This window comes from Theropithecus gelada, chromosome 1 (genome assembly GCF_003255815.1).
Source record: "Theropithecus gelada isolate Dixy chromosome 1, Tgel_1.0, whole genome shotgun sequence".
NCBI classification, from domain to species: Eukaryota; Metazoa; Chordata; class Mammalia; order Primates; family Cercopithecidae; genus Theropithecus; species Theropithecus gelada.
Genome location: NC_037668.1, coordinates 34,666,973 through 34,686,585, shown reverse-complemented (window position 1 = coordinate 34,686,585; position 19,613 = coordinate 34,666,973). Strand labels below are relative to the sequence as shown.

At 50.0% G+C, this 19,613-nt stretch overlaps 1 protein-coding gene across 4 annotated transcripts in view; it reads left to right on the top strand.

The window, feature by feature from the left end:
- NPHP4 (nephrocystin 4) overlaps window positions 1-19,613 on the top strand; it is a 135,151-nt gene that overhangs the window by 7,769 nt on the left and 107,769 nt on the right. For 3 of the 4 annotated variants that reach the window (XM_025362005.1, XM_025361978.1, XM_025361987.1), the window contains exons 3-5: window positions 6,977-7,120; window positions 16,234-16,406; window positions 18,427-18,491. Coding sequence is in view for 2 of the 4 variants with exons in the window: in XM_025361978.1 (XP_025217763.1) it covers window positions 6,977-7,120; window positions 16,234-16,406; window positions 18,427-18,491 (382 nt within the window). In the remaining 2 variants the exon portion in view is untranslated. The remainder of the gene's footprint in view (window positions 1-6,976; window positions 7,121-16,233; window positions 16,407-18,426; window positions 18,492-19,613) is intronic. The other variant, XM_025361996.1, reaches the window with a different exon arrangement.

Sequence of the window (19,613 nt, the reverse complement as noted above, 5' to 3'; positions counted from 1 at the left end):
CAGCTGGGAGAGTGATATTCACATATATTCAGTTGTTGGAGCCCCGGGTCTGTGACTAATTTACTATTATTAAATCACTGATGTTCTGTATCGTTCAATTCCAAGCCCTCGGATTGAGTACCTGCTGTGTCTTTGCCGCTGTGGTAGGTACTATGGTGGCTGCTGCTTTCACAGCTTTACTTCCAGCACTTCACTGTGTTAATTCACTTAATCCTCAGAGCAGCTCTGTGAAGCTGCCACCACCTTACTCCCATTTTATAGAAGAGCAGCAGAACCTGCTAAGTAAGAGTGGAGCCAGCAGCCCAGGCGATGTCTTTAGCTGGGATGCCACCCTCCTTGTCTGGCTCAGCCGCCTTCCAGAAGCTCACAGGATAGTTGATAGCACTTCCCTCTTTCCTAGGAAGTTTGCAAAGGAAATTTTATTTCCCCATTTCATTTTATTTTTATTTGTGAAAAGGTAATTCATGTATTTCAAAGTTGACAAGGATACACAGGAAAAGTGAATCATCCCATGGCATCCCCAGGCACCTGGTGTATCACCCTAGATACAGTGTGTTTTTGTACAACTTTCATAAATTCTAAGCAAATACAAGTAAATATACCTGCGTTTATTTTTCCTTTTTAAAATGCAAATGGTACTTACTGTATTCCATTCTGTACCTTTCTTTCTTTTTTTTTTGAGATGAGGTCTCACTCCGTCACCCAGGCTATAGTGCAGTGGTGTGATCTCAGCTCATTGTAAACCTCCTCCCGCTGAACTCAGCCTCCCAGGTAGCTGGTACCGCAAATGTGCACCACCTCACCCGGCTAAGTTTTTGTATTTTTGGTAGAATCAGGGTTTCACCATGTTGGCCAGGCTGGTCTCAAACTCCTGAGCTCAGGTGATCTGCCTGCCTCAGCCTCCCAAAGTGCTGGGATTACAGGTGTAGCCCATGCCCGGCCCTGTACCTTGCTTTTCAAAAAAATTCAGGTGGTATGTCTTATCGATCATTCATGTTATTACATGAAGAAAATTTTCTTGTTATTTCTGAAGACTGCACGGTATTTCTTTGTATGAATGAGCCTTTATTTATTTATTTATTTATTTATTTATTTATAGACAGAATCTGGCTGTGTCGCCCAGGCTGTAGTGCAGTGGTGCGATCTTGGCTCACTGCAAGCTCCGTCTCCCGGGTTCACGCCATTCTTCTGCCTCAGCCTCCTGAGTAGCTGGGACTACTGGTGCCCGCCACCACACCTGGCTAAGTTTTTGTATTTTTAGTAGAGATGGTCTTTCACCGTGTTAGCTAGGATGGTTTCGATCTCCTGACCTCGTGATTTGCCTGCCTCGGCCTCCCAAAGTGCTGGGATTACAGGCATGAGCCACTGCGCCCAGCCGAGCCATCATTTATTGAGTGAGGCCCTGATTGATGAACATTTAGACTTTTCCCAGTCATTTGCTGTCACAGACACTGCTACAGTGAATAACCTCATTTTATTTCATGTACAGATAATGTCAGAATGATACCTAGAAGTGGAATTCCTGATCCAAAGTCATATGTTAAAAGTTATTTAAAACCCAATTACATGTTGTTTACAAAAAAGTGCACTTTAAGCGTAAAGACATAAACAGGTTGCAAGTAGAAGGGTGGAAAAATATAAACCATGTACATACTAAGCAAAGAAAGCTTTGCGTCTGTGCTAGTAGCATAAAAAGTAGATTTCAAGGTGAAGAGTATTCCCAGAAATAAAGGGGCACTTCATAAAGACAGTGATCTTCAGGGAAACATAACAATCCCTAAATGTGCATGCATTTGTGTTAGGGGCTGCCAAGACCACCTCCCAGGTTTGAAGAGTCTCTAAGAGGACTCACATGACTCAGCATGTAGTTGTACTCTCAGCTAAGGTTTATGGCAGCAGAAGGATACAGAGCAAGATCAGCAAAGGGAGGAGGCATATGGGGGATGTCTGAGGGAAGAGGGTACAAACTTCCAAGAGTCCTCTCTCAGTTGAATCACATAGGACGCGTTTGATTCCTCCAGCAATGAATCGTAACAACACACGTGAAATGTTGTGTAACGTCCAAAATTCCAGACTCTCAGAAGGGAAACATGTGTTTAGCATAAGCCACAGTACATAAACGGATTAGGCACAGTGAGCCCCTCTTACCAGTTACGTGGTAGGAACTCTCCTGAAATCTGAGTTCCCAGACTCCAGCAAAAGGCCAGACTTCTAAGTTGGTCTTTCAGAGCATAACAGTCAGGTCTGCTCTGGTAACTCTTTTGTACAAAAGAGCAAAATTGGACAGAACTAAAGGGAACTATATTCAGATTCATAATCATGGTTGGAGACTTTTAACTCTTCTCTCAATTGTTGAAGAAACAAATAGATCAAAAAACTCCTAAGGATTTGGAAGCTCTGACGAATACTGTCAATCACCTTGTTCTCTTAAACGCTACTCCCAAGAAAGCTAGAGCACACGTTCTTCCCAAGTATACCGTCAATCACCTTGTCATCTCTAAAACACCACTCCCAACAAAGCTAGAGTACACGTTCTTCCCAAGTTTATATGGAACAGTCATCAAGATAGACCCTCTGCTGGGCCATTAAAATGTCTCAATACATTTCAAAGGACCCAAATTATAGAGTATGTTTATTGACTACTGTGCTTTTAAGTTATAAATAAATAATATGAGATCTAGAAAATCCTCAAATAGTAGGAAATTAACATACCGGATCAAAGAACAATTAATAGGGAAATTAGAAAATAATTTGAACTGAATAATGGAAGAAAATATACAGATGTGTAGGATATAGCTAATACAGTTCTTTGAGGGAAACGTATAGCTTTACATGACTATATTAGAAAAGAAGAAGGTATAAAATCAGTGACCTCTGCTTCCTCCTTAACAACCTAAATAAAGGAACAAATTACATACAAAGTAACTAGAAGAAAGGAAATGGTAAATCCAGTTATGCATGGTTGCTTGACAATGGGGATACATTCTGAGAAATGGTGTTGTTAGGCGATTTTGTCCCTCATTGTGCAGACATCATAGGATGTACTTACACAAACCTAGATGGTGAAGCCTGCCTCACACCCAGGCTCCATGGCATAGCCTAGTGCTTCTAGGCTACAAACCTGTATGCACATTACTGAATACTGTTGGCAATTGCAACACAACGGTATATCAAACATGGAAAAAACAGTAAAAATATAGCATTACAACCTTAAGGGGCCAGTCATACATACAATCTGTTGCTGATCGAAATGTCATTATGTTACCCATGATCGTATATGAGCAGAAATTAATAAAGGACAAGTAATGGAGAAAATCAGCCAAGCTAGAAGTTGTTTCTCTGAGAAGATTGATAAAATTGATCAAGACAAAAAAAAAAAAAAAAAAAGAAAACACAGGCTACCAGTATTCAAATGAAAGAAGCATCATGATAACATATGCTATAGAGGTTAAAAATATAATGTTGAATTTTATCAGATACTAAAGGAAGAAGGAAGACGAATTCTAGACAAGCTCAGAAAACAGAGGAGGAGGGAATACTTCCCGGCTCATTTTTTGAGGCCACCATAATTCTGATACCCAGTCAAGGGCACTACAAAAAAGTACAGGCTGGTATCCCTCATGAATGTTAACGCAGCAGCCCTGAAACTATTAGGACAACAAAGCCAGCAGTATGTATAAATGGTGGGGTATTAGGATCAAGTGGGGCTTATTGCAGGAATGCAATGTTGGTTTTATATACAAAGATCAATCAAAATGCAGTGTTTAAAAGACAATAAATAGAATTTATATAAATTCTATAAATAGAGTTTGGAAATAGATGATACAAAGGTTTGGTGTAGATAGTCTTACAAGTTTGTATAATTTTAGTTGTTTTGAGAATTAATAGCTTTAGATAATGGCCAAAACTTTCTTCCCTGTGAAAGGTGTTGGCTGAAGAATATTACATGCTTGTTTTGAATTCAGGGCACTTTGTTAATGGTTTTAGTATATTTCTCATACTGTCCCATTTACTTTTTTTGTTTAGTTTAATTTTACCATGATCATTGATTACATTTCTTTATTTTGGGGTAGGTATTTCAGTGCAGTTTGATATTCGCTGGGCACCACGACGTTTGGAGCTGTGCAGATGACAGGGTTGACTCTGTCCTATACTGTGCCTTCAGGAGCTCTCAGTGGATTCTTGTTTGAACAGGCTGGGTGTGAGTAGCGTAGAGGTGGCGTTCTGGAAAGAAGTCCCAGCCAGTGACGGTTCTGGGAGCCACGGGATCCTGCCTGAGGATGGCCTCCTGAGAGTGCAGGAGACGAGGAGGTGGCGGCGCTGGGGGAACCGGGGCAGTCCCGGGTGAGGAGGGGCACGTGCAGAAGCTTTGCCTAGACCCCAGGGACAGAGCAGGGAACACACTTATTCGAGACCCACGTCCTCACAGAGCTCACATTCTAGATGGGGCGGCAGACAGTCAACATGGAAAAGCCAGGGGATTGCTCTGGGGAGAGATGAGGCAGGCTCAGAGGGTGGGTCTGAATGCGGGAGGAGCTGAGGAGGAAGAGGGACAGGGAGGCAGCGTGGTTATGGGAGCTGGGTCCAGGCCCCGGCAGCATAGTGATGGGAGCCGGGCTTGAAGTATTCAGACCTGCTCTGCTTGCCTTCCCCGTCCCCATGGATAACACCACCTCCCGCCAGGTTGCTTTACTTGAGATGTGGGACCAGTGCTGGACCTAGGAGGGCTGGGCCAGCCTAGACAGCTGGCCCTTCCTGCTTCTGTCCCTTCATGACCACGCAGCCGCTCTTGCGAAGCAGCAGAGCCCAGGTGTGCCTGCTTCCTGTCACCCTCCCTGCCCCTCCCTCTCTCACGTGGTTGGTGGCAGCAGCCTTCTAATGGGCCCCTGCTTCCACTCCTGCCCCCGCGTGGCAGCTGCGGGAATTTTCATTCCGAATCAGATTGTGTCATTTCTGCTTAGAATCTCTCCCTGGCCTCTGCATGATTGGAGTGAAAGCCCAGCTTCTCCTCGCACTGGGAGGCCGCCTGAATGTTCCTGCGCCTGGCGCTCATTCCTTCTCTCCTCCCTGGCCCAGCCTGCTGCAGTCTGGTGGGCTTTCTGCTTAGAACGTAGCTAGGATTGGTTTCCATTCGGGGGTGGTGAGGCCAGTGGATCAGGAGACGACTGCAGCTGAGACTCTGTGTGTTACTCAGGGCTCCCAGGACACGGGGCAGGCCATGCCCACAGGCCACCTGGGGAGGCGCAGGTTGCTCAGGAGGCAGGAGGGTTATGGTTTTGTGGGAGGACTGGACTAGGGAGGGTGAGCAGCTGGACAGGCTTGGTGTTGGCCAAGGAGAGTCATGTCATGGTCTCTGAGGTGCAGGGATGGCCTGACGTATCTGCTCATTGACCCTGAGAGAACAGGGCAGAGGGTGGGACTCCTGGGGTGTGTGAGCCAGGTGGAGGGAGTGGGACGTGTGGGCTCTGGGCAGGTTGGTTTTCACGTCAGACACGTTCTGACAGGCCTGCCATTTGCCACCCTAGGAATTAACTGGCTCTGGGGGACAGTCTGTCTCGTCACTGAGGCCCCAGATGCCAGAGCATCAGTAATACAGAAAATTAGAAAATACAGGCTGGGCGTGGTGGCTCACCCCTGTAATCCCAGTACTTTGGGAGGCCGAGGCGGGCGGATCACTTGAGGACAGGAGATCGAGACCAGCCTGGCAAAACCCCCTCTCTACAACAAGTACAAAAATTAGCTGGGTGTGGTGGAGTGCACCTGTGGTCCCAGGTCCCAGCTGCTTGACAGGATGAGGCAGGAGGACTGCTTGACCCTGGGAAGTGGAGGTTGCAGTGTCCAGACCTCCCGTCTGGGTGACAGATGAGACCCTTTTCTTAAAAAAAAACAAAACAAAAAACAGGTACTAAACAGCTAAATATAGTTCCTGCACTTCTCGCTGGCTCCTGGAGCACCTGTGCTCTCTTCCTCTCAGGACTTTTGAGTTTGCTCCTCCTCCTGCCTGGCTCCCTCTCCCCAAACCCCCTGTGGTTCTTCTCATGCCCTCCTTGTTCTCAGCTCGAGGGTCATGTCAGAGAGCCTGCCCTGCCCCGCCCACCTCTCTCCCTGTTCTTCACCCTGTAAGCCCTGTAAGGGCAGAGATTTTGTCTGTTTTGTTCCTTGTTGTTTCCCTAGTTCCTGGAAATGTGGCTGGCAGAGAGTCAATGCGCAGAGTAGATGTTTAAGTAACGTCTGCTAAGTGAATGGGTGAAAGAAAGGTGGAGGACTCTCTGTCTCAGGTAAGAACCTGTCACAGAAGAGCAAAGGCTAAAGCAACACTTGCTGTAAGTGGTAAAGCTCTGGGCAGGGTCCTGCCTGTCTACACTCTGGCTGCTGTGTTTTGTATTTGCAGCCATGATTTCTCAGTTCTCAAAGATCTGCTTTTTCCTTTGCCAACATCACCCCGAAATCTGGGAAGTTGAGGATTTAGAGTTTCTGATTATATCAGGAAGGGCTCATTTGGTTGGAAATGATTAAAAAACCCATCCATAATGATTTAAATGAGAGGTGATTTGTTAACTCACACAACAAATCCACAGCCAGCATAAGCTTCAGGTGTGACTTGAGCCAGGTCTCAGGTGATGTCACCTGGACTTGTTCCCGCTCACCTCTTGGCTGCCGGCAGCCTGGGTCCTCATCCTGGCAGGCGCGTGTCTCCTGTGGTCATGTCCTCTTGTGCGTCCTGGGCTCTGGCTGAGTCAGAAGCCTGTGTCTGTTCCAAGGGACTGCAGTCTCTCGTTGGCCAGGAGAGGGCCAAGTGCTTTGGTTTATAACCTCCCCAAGACCAGTGGCTGTGGGAGACAGGTAGTCCCCCGATAAGGAAACCAGGGTGCTTATACCTAAGCGAGTGGCCCCATGTGCACCCACGTGGCCTGCCAGTGACCGCCTGGCTCCTGGTGCTGAGACTCTTGAGGGCCAATTCCCCGCTGTCTCCTAGGGAGTGCTGGAGGCGCTGTCAGAGGTTGAGTGCCACCTGCGAGTGTCTTTCTTTGATGTCACCTACCGGCACTTCTTCGGGAGGACGTGGAAAACCACAGTGAAGCCGACGAAGAGACCGCCGTCCAGGATCGTCTTTAATGAGGTGGGCCCTGGTGACGGAGGCAGGGGCTGCTCCAAGGCGGAGGGTGGGTGTGCGGGGGGTCCTGGGTGGCAGCCCAGAGAGTGAGGCCTTGCCGAGACCTCACAGGGTGTCTCAGACTTGTGGGTCCCAGCAGCGTAGAGCTCAGTCTGGGCACTTTGTTTCCAAACAAAATCTTATGTGGAAGCCAGTTTTCTTAAACAGACGAGAGAGCTCTGCTCTGGTTGAAGGGTCGGGGGCATGGGGGACTTGTCTCAAGGAACCTTGGAGTTCTTGGGAATATTGGGAAATGGTTGACCTCTTCTGTGGCCGCTGCCACTACTGCTCCCTCCCCTCCCCACCCCCACTTCCGACCCTTCCCCTCCTCCCTCACCTGTCCTCCCTCCCTTCCCCTCTTCCCTTCCTTTCCCTCCCCTTTCCCTCCCCTTTCACCCATCCCCTTTCCCGTCCCCTTTCACCACCCCCTGCCCACTTCCCTTCTCCCTTGCTCTCCTTCCCCTCCCTGTCCCTTTCCCGTATCCCCTCCCCTTCCCTCCTTTCTTCCCTCCCTCCTGTGTAGAGAAATTAAGATTTAGTAAAGTGACTTGCCCAGGTAGGTAGCAGGTATCAGAGCCTGGACTCACACCTGTGCCTTCTGTCTTGAGACCGGCAGGTGGGTGGGCACTGGTTGAGTAGTGTGTTTTCCCTCGGGTGGTCTTGCGGCTGGCCACCCTGCAGGCCGCCGCGCCCTGTCTCTGCGGTTCACTGCACAGCGTGCATTGCATTCAGCACCTGCTCTCTGCAGGGCGTCTTGCTAGGCTCAGGGTGATGATGGCGCTCACCTAACAGAACTGCAGACTGTTGGGGAGACACACCGAGCAGGTAACAGAGTAATTGCAAGTTAAGTTCTTAGGAGGAGACCAATAGGAGAGCGCAGAGACCTGCTTTAGGTGGATGATGAGGGAGGCCTCTCTGCTAAGCTGCCATTTCAGCTGGCACCTACAGGATGAGAAAGAAGCTGGCTCTGTGACAAGCAGGGATGAGGCTGCTTCAAGCAGAGCGGGGAGAGCCGGGGGTGTTAGGACAAGAGGAGAGCCCAGGTGTGCCAGTGGGTGGGGTTGGCATAGTGGCCCTGTTGTGCCTTCTGACTGGGTCCTACAGGGTCTTCTTAGGGACGCTGGCGTTTTACTTTTAAGAGCCGGCGATGTCATGGAGGTCATGGAGGCCTTTCCCATGCCTGGCTGCTGCTTCACAGCTGAACTCGAGTGGGGGCAGTTTAAGAGGGACGGTGTCCGAGCACATTGAGTGTGCAGCAGGGACAGTGTGGAGGCGAAAGAGGTGATGAGAGGGTCTCATCTGCCTTGGTTTGATCTTTCTCAGGTACAGAAGGAGGCCCAAGAGGCCTGGTGTTGTGACAGTTTGTATGAGGAGTAGCAGTGGGGGTGACAGTGGCTGTCCTTTGAGATGTTATTCTAGATAACCACTGCCCAGGCGTGCCTTTTCTGTGGGGCCCTGCTCTGGCCAGTCAGCACCTCTGCCTCGGACCACAAGCGTGGGGTATGCTTTAGGTGGGTGACGAGGGAGGCCTCCATACCCCACCATCACCCAGTGCTTGGATTGTGTGTGTCTTGACGTGGATGGGTCCTGACTCTTGCCTTTCCTCCCATGGGTAGTAGAGGGAGAGAATGACCTCAGAGGTCAGGAAGCTTCAATAAAAAGCCTGGCTAGAGTGTATGTCATGACAGCTAAAGATGTGTCTGACATGAAGGTTGTGAAACAGCTTATGCAAATACCTCTTAAGAGGGCTGTCTGGCCAGCCGTGTCAGAAAAGGTTTCATGTTGTAAATCACGTGTGTGACTGCGGGTGAGCCCTTAGAGTGCTGTTTCCGCACAGGCAGGGGGTCCCCTCGCCGTGAGTTCCTGGTGGTGACGATGCTGGGCCAATTGCTGGGGATAGGGCTGTTTAGCTTTAGTTTCCTCAGGTGCGCACAGTGAGCCCCACGAAACCTGGTGCTGTGACAGCCGTGTGGCGGGCGGTGAAGGTAGCCATCCTTTACCGGGAGGCTTTTCCTGTGGCCGGGCATCGGCTCAGAAGCATGCCGTCATTTCATGCCTGTCATCCTCCTGTGCAGGTCAGGATCCTGTGTAACCGTTTTAAAGAGGAGGACACTGAGGTACGTGGAGATGGAATAACTCTACCAGCTTATTCCCAGGTGGCGAGTGGGGACAGGAGCGACGATCCTGTGCATCTGATGGCACCACCTGCTGTGGCCTCCGTGACCTCCTGCTTCTGAGGAGCCCTGCCTTTTGTTCTGAAATGTTCTGTAGAATGCTGAGGGATGGAGTATGCTCTGAAACCAGGGATGGCTTGCAGTCACCGAGGTGCCGGGTCCAGTTCCCTCCTCCTCCCTCACCCCCTCTGACTTCAGTTCTGCATTTAGAGAGGCTTCGGACCTTCCTAAGGATCCGCGCTGCACAGGCCAGAAGCGGGGGCTTCCATCTCCCTACTCTCTCTCTGGGCTGCAGAATCCTGATCCCTGTAGAATTCCAGTCGTGTGGTAGGGCAGTCTTCGGAAGGGATGCGTCTCTCTGCCTTTCTCGGGATTACATTCGTGCACCCTGAGGGCTTCCGTTGCAGCTGAAGTTGGGCAGCACTTGCATTTCAGCACATCCTGGCAGCTGCGTGTCCTGCCGCCTGTGCAGTTCACGATTCAGATGTGTTAGGGAGACTAGGAGCTGGTGGCTTTTCGGAGTCTGGAATACCTGTGCTGGTGGCTCCAAGGGCAGCCAACTGTGGGAGCCACGCGGCTCAGCCTTGGCCTGTCATCTGGGTGCATCTCTTGTTGAGGCTGGGGATGGGCCCGGGGGACTAATGGAACATAGCCCTTAAAGCCTCTGGAAAAATTTGCACCCTTGGACTTGGAGTTGCTGAAGAAGGGAATGCAGCAAGGACAGTGTGGGGTGGCCAGGGCACTTTGAGCTGTGAGGGTGATGCTGAAGCCCTTGCCCTGTCTGCGGAGCCTGCTGTCTGCAGCTGCTATGCCCTGTGCGGGCAGCAGAGGCCAGTGATGTGCCAGGAATGAATCCCTCCTGCCAAGCTGTTGAGCAGCGTGTTCTGTGCCAGGCAGTTTCCTCCATCTCCTTGGCATTCTCATACAGAGTAAAGATTTTGTTCCAGCTTAGTTAACTAGTTAACTTAATTGTGTGTGCAAATGTGTGTGCGCATCCATGTACACAGTATCTGCTCACAAGTGTGGATGAAGCGCAGAGTGCTCCCAGGAGTGGGCATTCATGGGCATGAGGGTGTGGCAGCATGTTTGCACACTGTCTGCTGATTGCTCTGTCTATGCCCCCGTGGAAATAGAGGTTCATAAAACACCCTTTGCCCTTTTCAGGGGTGATTCTGAGACTTGGCGAAAATCTTTCTCTGGTTTTACTAATTGCCTGGGTTTTTCTGGTCTTTGCCTATTGGCAGTGGGTTGGGGGGATCTGCTTTGGGGTTGGTGAGCTGCCAATAGCAGGGGACTGCATTTGGAGCGCCCATGGCTGTCCAGCGCCCACATGGTAACGCATGGACCCTGCACGCTCGGGTTTTGTGGAGTGCCCGTGTCACACATGACCCCGAGAGAAGGGGCTGTGGCACGACTTTGCAAACAACGATGTCCTGAAAAAGACTTGGAACACAGAAGGCTTGTCTTGATCCAGAGCTGGGATTTTTTGTTTTGTTTTGTTTTGTTTTGTTTTGTTTTTTTGCAAATGATGAATTATTTACATTGGGCCCGTATGCAGGAGAGCAGTCCCAAGACACTTCTCAGCTCTGAGCTCAGAATTCCGTGTTCTCTGAGACCTTTCCTGGTGGAGAGGAATTGCCTTTCACTTCCTCTGAGCCAGTGAATCATTCATTCAACTTCTAAAAAACTGTCTTTTAAAAAATAATCCTGGAGGCCCCGGTCCTGTGCAGTTTCTCAGTTTTCTTTTTGAGGTGGACGTACTTTTCCCTTGGATTCTTTCCTTAATGACTGTGGCCGGCATTGGGTGACGGGCTTCTTTTCCCTCCTTTATTTATTCGAGGGGAGTTACTGGGCAGGAATCCTGGTGGTTCTCCAGCAACAGCCTAAACCCCCATCAGGGGAATCTTTCCTCCCAGAGCCCACCAGCCCCAGTGTCACCAAAGCACCTGCCCTGGCAGAGGGACGCAGGTAATTGGGTTGTGCCCCTTCCCATCATCACAGCCATGAGAAAGCCCCTCTTGAGTGGCTCTTACTCGTCAGAGCAATGAGTGCGCTATAATTTCCCGTCGAAAAGCGGATGCCGTCAAGGAATATCAGTGTAACCCACGTGGAACTCCTGCAAGCCCTTCCAGTGCCTGGATTCTTTGGCCTGGCTCTGGAGCTTACAGGAAGCACTGGCTGCGGAGCCCGGCTGCTGCTCCTGTGCTCTTGCTGTTGCTCAGCAGAGGGCAGGCACGTCCTGAACATCATCACAACAAAAGCAAGAAGCCAGCTTCGTGTCCCAGCGAGCTGCTTCCACAGAGGGAGGCTCCATGGCTCTGGGAGGCCAACTCAGGCCCTGTGTGCCTGTCTGTCTGCAGCTGGGGAGAGCTGATTTCCTCTCTGGCACAATGGAAACCACTGCTGTGGTCTTGGAACCTGAAATGAAGATGAAAGAAAATGGTTTTTAGAAGGAGAAATGATTGGTCTCTGTGATGTTTCTAGGGTTTAATTATGCAGTGATTGAACTGCCAGTCATTTGGGGACAATGGAAAGCTGTAAGTTTGTCAGTTTTGTTGTTGTCTGTTCGTAGCACTTTTCCTTTTTTAAGAGATGGGGTCTCACTGTGTTGCCCAGGCTGGAGTGCAATGGTACAGTCTTAGTTCATTGCAGCCTTGGACTCCTGGGCTCAAGTGATCCTCCCTCCTCAGCCTCCCAAGTAGCTGGGACTACAGGCATGCACTACTGCACCCAGCTCAATTTTTTTTATTTTGGTAGAGCTGGGGTTGGATATGTCTTGCTTTGGGTTGTAATCATGCTGCTCACTTACTTTTCTAAGTAAGCCAAGGAGTTGCTCTTTGGATCAGAGGGAGAACTGGCTTTCACCGTGGGCGTTGAGTTGAGGTAGGGTGGGTTAGCATCCTGCTTCATCACTGATCCCTGTGGGACTTCAGGCAAGTGATTTAAACTCCTTGATCCTAGAGGGTGAGGGATAAAAGACTACAAATTGAGGCCAGGTGCAGTGGCTCATGCCTGTAATCCCAGCACTTTGGGAGGCCGAGACGGGTGGATCACCTGAGGTCAGGAATTTGAGACCAGCCTGGCCAACAGGGTGAAACCCTGTCTCTACTAAAAATATAAAAAATAGCTGGGTGTGGTGGCACACACCCATAAGCCCAGCTACTTGGGAGGCTGAGGCTAGAGAATCGCCTGAGCTCGGGGGGTGGAGCTTGCAGTGAGCTGAGATTCACGACACTGCACTCCAGCCTGGGTGATAGGGCAAGACTCTGTCTCAAAAACAAACAAACAAACGAACAAAAAATACCCTACAAATTGGGTTCAGTGTTTACTGCTCGGGTGATGGGTTCACCATAATCTCACAGATCACCACTAAAGAACTTCCTCATGTAACCAAATACCTGTTCCCCAAAAACCTATGGGAAAAAAAAAAAAGAAATTAATTTGCAAGAAAAAAAACTCCTCCTGACTTCATTTATTTGCTCATGAGAGATAGGAGTTTGCATCCCCTAAGTGCTGCTGGAGTATTAAGTCATGTGCTTTTCCATAAGCAGGGACCCACTGGGCAGTAGTTTTTATTCAACAAATGTTGGTTAAGGGTCTTCTGCGTGCCAGGCTGTGTTTAGGAGCTGGACGTGCAGACATGGATAAGATGGTGTATTATCCTTTCAGCCAGGATTAAAGTTTACATTTTTACTCCAAATGAGAGTTTCTCGACCTTGGCACTGCTGACATTGTGGGCTGGATAATTCGTGGGGCAGGGGGCTGTCCCTGTCCCTGTCATGGTGCTTTGCTGTGGAAATCGACGGGCTCCCCTGATCCCTGCTGTGTTTGAGGGGTAGTGTCTGGGAAGCCGTCCGAACCTGCAGTGTGAGTCTGAGCCGGAGGGTAGGAACTACATGAAGTCTCTGCATTATTTGCCTGGCTGAAAATGCCCTGTTAAAGGCTTATTAAAACAGTTTTTTGGAAGGGACTCATTCTGTTCCTGCTCAGCTCCTCTCTGGCCTTGCTGCCCAGCGTCGTCTGAGGAGCCCATGTCATGCAGGTGCCGGGTTGCGTGGCCGTGCTGTGGGGGGTGCCTGGCTGCAGCCTCTTCATCCAGGCACATCAGCAGAGGCCCAATTCCACTTCCATCACCGTGGGTGAAAAATGGAAACTTGGCCCCGAGGCAAAATGGTGTCCGTGGTTTTGAAGATGAAGGCACCAAGACAGGAGCATTTAAATGATTTATTAATCTGTTTATGCTGTCAAGGAGGAAACTTGACCAGTGCAGATGAGTGAGCTGCGGTGCAGGGGTGACAGAGAGCCTGCCTCCTCTGTCTCAAGTGGCCTTCCCCTGCAGGCGATTTGATGGGCTTGACTTAACCTTTTAATCGTGCAATTTCAGTTGATGCAGAGAATGTTCCTTTCCGAATGTAAGGCAGTGGCGTTCCTTAAGTTTCCCTAGACTGAAGGGCTTGTGTACAGGTATTCCTCAGCCGGGTGCTGCTGGCTGAGTAAGGCGAGAATTGGGGTGGTCAGGCACTCGTGACCTGGTCGAATGTGACTTTGCCGGGATGACCTGAGGGGTGCAGCCATGCGTCTCAGTTGCTCGTAGGTTTGTGCCTGCCTCATCTGTCCTTTACGAAGCCTTCGAGGCTGGAGCTTCTTGAAAGCTGACTTATGTTTTCCAGGTTCCTTATAAATTCTTTAGCTTGGGGCTGTTCCCACACTGGAGGGTCAGTAAATGATTTTTGAAAAGAGCATATGTCCTTATCAATCGGTAATTGTACTGGTACAACCATCTGAACTTTTCAGACACAGTGCACTTGGAGTGGCCGACTCTTCTGATTAAAGATGGATTCTTCAGATTCTAAGGTTGGATCAGCTGAGACAAGCAGCTCTGGGGCTCTGTTGCTGCTGCTGTTGTTTTTGGCCTCAGAGTGATTATTTTTAGTGGTAAACAGAAGGGAGAGGCATAGCCATAAACTTGTACTTGGGACATGCCCATAGCCGCGGGTTCCACCTGGTTCAGGTAGAGTAATTTCAAGGTGACCTCTAAGCTGGCAGATTGTTGTTGCTCTGTATCACAGTTGAAAATGTTTGTTTTATTGCCAATAGAGAAAGTGGGTAGTGTTCGTAAGACTGATATGCACAGGTATAAATAGAAAAGGTGAGATAATGACCAACTCGACTTTGCAGTGGGGCTTTTTAAAAGCAGTTCTTGAGTCTTGGAAACAAACATAATTCTCTCTTAGTCCAACCACCTGTCAGCTGTAAGTGGTCATTATTTCATCATATTGCAATAAAAGATAATAGAATAACGATTTATATCTCATGGCTGATGTTTTAATGCGTCTCTCTGTTATCCTGGGCTGACAGTCTGTGATTACAGTAAACGTTTTCTCGGTGACACCATGGTAATGACTCGTTAATAGCAGGATTATTCCAAGTTTAAGTCATAGAGCAGAAGACCAGCCTCGGCTCTCCTTACCTCTTTCTGCCTTGGGGGGGCGGCCTCTGTGCTCAGCTAGTGACCTGTGCTTTGCCCCCCAGCTGGGGTGTTGGGGTATGGGCTCAGCACCACTCCTGATGCCTGGGGATGAACTTTCCCTGTTGATTAGCAAACTCAATCGGTGGCTCCATCTCTGTCTACTGTGCTTATGGCATTCCTTTTTTTTTTTTTTTTTTTAAAGACAATGTTGCACTCTGTTACCCAGGCTGGAGTGCAGTGGCATGATCTCAGCTTACTGCAACCTCTGCTTCCCGGGCTCAAGTGATTCTCCTGTCTCAGCCTCCTAAGTAGCTGGGACCACAGGTGTGTGCCACCATGCCTGGCTAATTTTTGTATTTTTGGTGGGGATGGGGTTTTGCTATGTTGCCCAGGTGATCTTGAACTCCCGAGCTCAAGTGATCCTCCTGCTTCGAACTCCCAAAAGGGCTGGGATTACAGGTGCGAGCCACCACCCCAGGTCCCTTAATTTTAAATAAAAACAACTGCATTGAATTTAATGCAATAGAAAAGCAGCAGCAGAGTGAAGGTGCTTTCATTCCCAAGCGGGAGCGCCCATATGAGATGCGGAGAGGGGTGAGTCTCCTGTGCTGTCCTCCCAGGCCCCCTCTCCCTGGGCCTAGCAGGAAGGCGGAAGCAGAGACTGGCCGTTTGCATGTTGGAAATGGAAAGGTGTGAGTGGAAAACCTCTTAAGATCAATTTGAATATCATCTACTTGGCTTAGATCTTGAGGAATCTTTTAATAAAATGATCTCAAGGTGATTTTCGGCATAAAAAGGCTTGAGTCTTTTGGGCTCTGAACTGGGGATAATTACTTAGCACCTAAAGAAATACAAGGATTCTTCTTGTTAATAGTTTAAATACAGTTAGTTCAGATGGAACTCAAAATGGTTATGCACGAAGCAGCACTGGGAGGGTGTGTTGTCTGTGTTGAGTGTCAGGCGATGCTGGGAGCGGGAGTTGATCAGCACGCATGTGTGTTTGTAGTGGTGGATGTGTTATGTCTTGGGCTGATCTCACCGTGGTCCTACCTGGTGTCCCGCTGCAGGGTTGGGTACATAGCCGCTCTAGCCCCTTTCTGCTCTAGTGGGCCTGGGGGCTGTTGGTGTTTCTTGTGGTGGAATTCCTAGGGGATGGAAAGTTCCTGGAGCGGAAGCAGCAGTCGTCTGATGTCCTGGATGTTGGGTGCTCTGGAATAAAGCGCTCCGACACCAGTGTTTGAGTCTGAGGAAGTTACCTCAGTGTGCCCGCTTCCCTGGCATCCTGCAGAGATACGGTGCACCACATGAGGGCATGGTAGAGGGTTCCAGATGCCGTGGCACATGTAGGAAGGCGGTCTTGGGGGTGGGGAGAGCACCCATGTCCTCTTTGTGTGTGTCCTGATCACTCAGACCGTCCTCTGGCTTCTGTTCTGCAGCCCTTGTATTTTCACACATCCTTAAACCACCCTCATATCGTGGCTGTGGTGGAAGTGGTCGCTGAGGGCAAGAAACGGGATGGGACCCTCCAGACATCGTCCTGTGGATTTGGAATTCTTCGGATCTTCAGCAACCAACCGAACTCCCCTACCTCTGCTTCCCAGGACAAAAGGTACCTGCCTTGTTTCCTCAACCGTGTGGTTTGCCAGTGTCTGTCGGTTTTTTTTTTTTTGAGATGGAGTCTCGCTCTGTCGCCCAGGCTGGAGTGCGGTGGCCTGATCTCGGCTCACTGCAATCTCCGCCTCCCAGGTTCACGCCATTCTCCTGCCTCAGCCTCCCGAGTAGCTGGGACTACAGGCGCCCACCACCACGCCCGGCTAGTTTTTTTTTTTTTTTTTTTTAGTAGAGATGGGGTTTCACCATGTTAGCCAGATGGTCTCGATCTCTTGACCTCGTGATCCGCCCGCCTCGGCCTCCCAAAGTGCTGGGATTACAGGCGTGAGCCACCGCACCCGGCCTTTTTTTTGAGACAGAGTCTCACTCTGTCAACCAGGCTTGAGTTCAGTGGTGTAATCTCGGCTCACTGCAACCTCTGCCTCCCGGATTCGAGCGATTCTCGTGCCTCAGCCTCCCAGGTAGCTGGGATTACAGGTGCCACGCCCGGCTGATTTTTGTATTTTTATAGAGATGGGGTTTTGTCATGTTGGCCAGGCTGGTCTCGAACTTCTAACCTCAAGTGATGCAGCTGCTACCACACCCGGCTGATTTTTGTACTTTTAGTAGAGATGGGGTTTTGCACCTGGCCAAATTCCAGCATCTTTCTATGGTGGTGTAACTGCTTGTCTTACAGTGGCAGTAGAAAGCCATACATTTGTCATCTAAAGTTGGGTGTCCATAATAGCGTAGTGTGGGATGTTTCTTGCTTGGGGGTTTGCCTTTTTTTTTTCTCTTCGAGACAGGGTCTTGCTCTGTCACCCAGGCTGTAGTGCATCGTGCAATCTTGGCTCACTGCAACCTCCGCTTCCAGGCTCAAGCAATTCCTGTGCGTCACCCTCCCAAGTAGCTGGGATTACAGGTGTGTGCCACTACACCTGGCTAATTTTTGTATTGTTAGTAGACATGGGGTGTCTCTATGTTGCCCAGGCTGGTCTTGAACTCCTGGGCTCAAGAGATCTGCTTGCCTCAGCCACCCAAAGTGTTGGGATTACGGACGTGAGCCACTGTGTCTGGCTGGGTTTGCCATTTCTAAGTGACTTAAGGAATTGTTCTTTAGACTAGAGTAAGGGCTGGCTTTGGCCACGAGCGATGGATTTGAGGTAGGATGGATATGGGCCAAAATCCTACTCTAGCACTGATTCTCTGTGGGACTTCAGGCAAGCGATTTGAGCTCTTGGGCCTTGAATTTATTCATCTGTATATGAGGGGTAATGATAACGCATATCTCGTAAGTTCTGCTTGAATATTGAGCGATGTGGTTTTCACAGGTACCTGGCGGATAGTAGGTGTTCATTCAGCACGTGCTGGCTGAGTGTCTGCCACGTGCCAGGCTCTGTGTAGGAATCGGACATACAGGTGGATAGGCTGGCACATTATCCTTTCAACCAGGGTTAAAGCCTACATGTTTACTCCAAATCAGGGTTTCTCAAGCTTGGCACCACTGACTTTCGAATGGAGAATTCTTTGCTGTCACGGGGCTGTCCTCTGTGCTGTAGGATGTTTAGCAGCATCCCTGGCAACCCACTAGATGCCAGGGCACCCCCTCCCTGCCCCCTGACCCAGTTGTGACAAACGAAAAAAAAAGTCTCCAGACATTGTCAAATGTGCCCTAGGGAGCAGAATCATCACTGGTTGAGAAGCACAGCTCCAGACATACAGCGTGGAAATTCCTCAGATGTTGTCTTTCTTGAGACATTTCAGAGTTTTATACATTTCCATGGTGTTTTCCAGGAAAGCTCCTCGGTTCTCAGGCTGCCTTGGGTTGGGGCTGCATGTGTGCCAGACATGCTTGATCATGAGCACCGAGGGCTTGGGGAGCGGCTGCTGGCCTCAGCTGCCTCTGCCTTCCACAGAGGATGGGACTGGTGGCGTTAAGAAAGCTCTGGTGGGCGTGGTGGTGGCCGAGGCCTCCATGTGGTTTCCTTCTGAGAAGTGTGCATGTGGCTGACGAGTGTTCTCTGGGTCCTGTCTTCCAGGTTGCGGCTGTACCATGGCACCCCCAGAGCCCTCCTGCACCCACTTCTCCAGGACCCCGCAGAGCGTAAGAGCCAGGCCTGGCCTTGGCAGCACTCGCTGCTCTTGTGCCTTCCCTGAGTGTTCCCCACCTTTAGCTCTGAATGGGATCTTTGTCAGTGTAAACCACTGTCCGCTTAGCGAATTGATCTGAGAGGTTTGGGCAGATGTTTCGTGGCCTTGGACTTCTGGCAGAAAGTAAAGAACTGAAACACCGGCCCTGAGGGAGGGCAGTGCTTTGTGGGAATAAGCACGGGAGGGCCTGTGAGAGCCTCCTGGAGGGAGGGGAACAGCTCTGCTCACCAGATGGAGCAGTAGCTCTTCTCCGTCACCAGCCACTGGCTGTCTGAAACCTCTGGCCCAGCACAGCCATCGGTTATCTCCAGCATGGCGAGGCCCCATGGCTGAGAGGCCGCCTTAGAGCAGAGCAGGGTTCGGTGGGGAGCTTCCTGCTATTCCTCTGTGACCGGCCATTCCCAGGCAGCCAGAGGGAACCATTTGGGAGGAATGGGGATGACAGTCTGCTCTGCTGCTGCCTGCCTGGAGGATGACAGGAAGGGCATGTGGTGGGAGGGGTGGGGGTGGGCTAGAAGGACATCAGGGAGGCTTGGAGCACAGAGGCTGTGCTTGCCCAGCAGTTGGGGGAGTGTGGGCGGGGAAGAGTGGCTGGAGGTGGATCTGTTGGGGAGGGTGACTTTCTGTCTCTTCGAGGTGCGACGCTGCCCAGATTCCTCAAAGGGGATGCCATGTGTGCCTCATGGCTTGTGTTAAAAGTCAAATCTGGCTGGACACTGTGACTCAGGCTTGTAATTTCAGCACTTTGGGTGGCTGAGGCAGGTGGATGGAGTTTGAAACCAGTCTGGGCAACATAGTAAGACCCTGTCTCTATAAAAAATACAAAAACTTAGCCAGGTATAGTGGTGGGTGCCTGTAGTTACAGCTACTTAGGAGGCTGAGGTGGGAGAATCACTTTGCCCAGGAGGCAGAGATTACAGTGAGGTGAACTTGCACCACAGCACTCCAGCCTGGGTGACAGAGTAAGACCCTGACTCAAAAACAAAACAAAACAAAATGTCAGACCCACTCCCTTTGCCCCTCACAGGTCTTGGTGACAGTCTCGTGATAGGAGATGTCAGCTGAAGAGTGATGA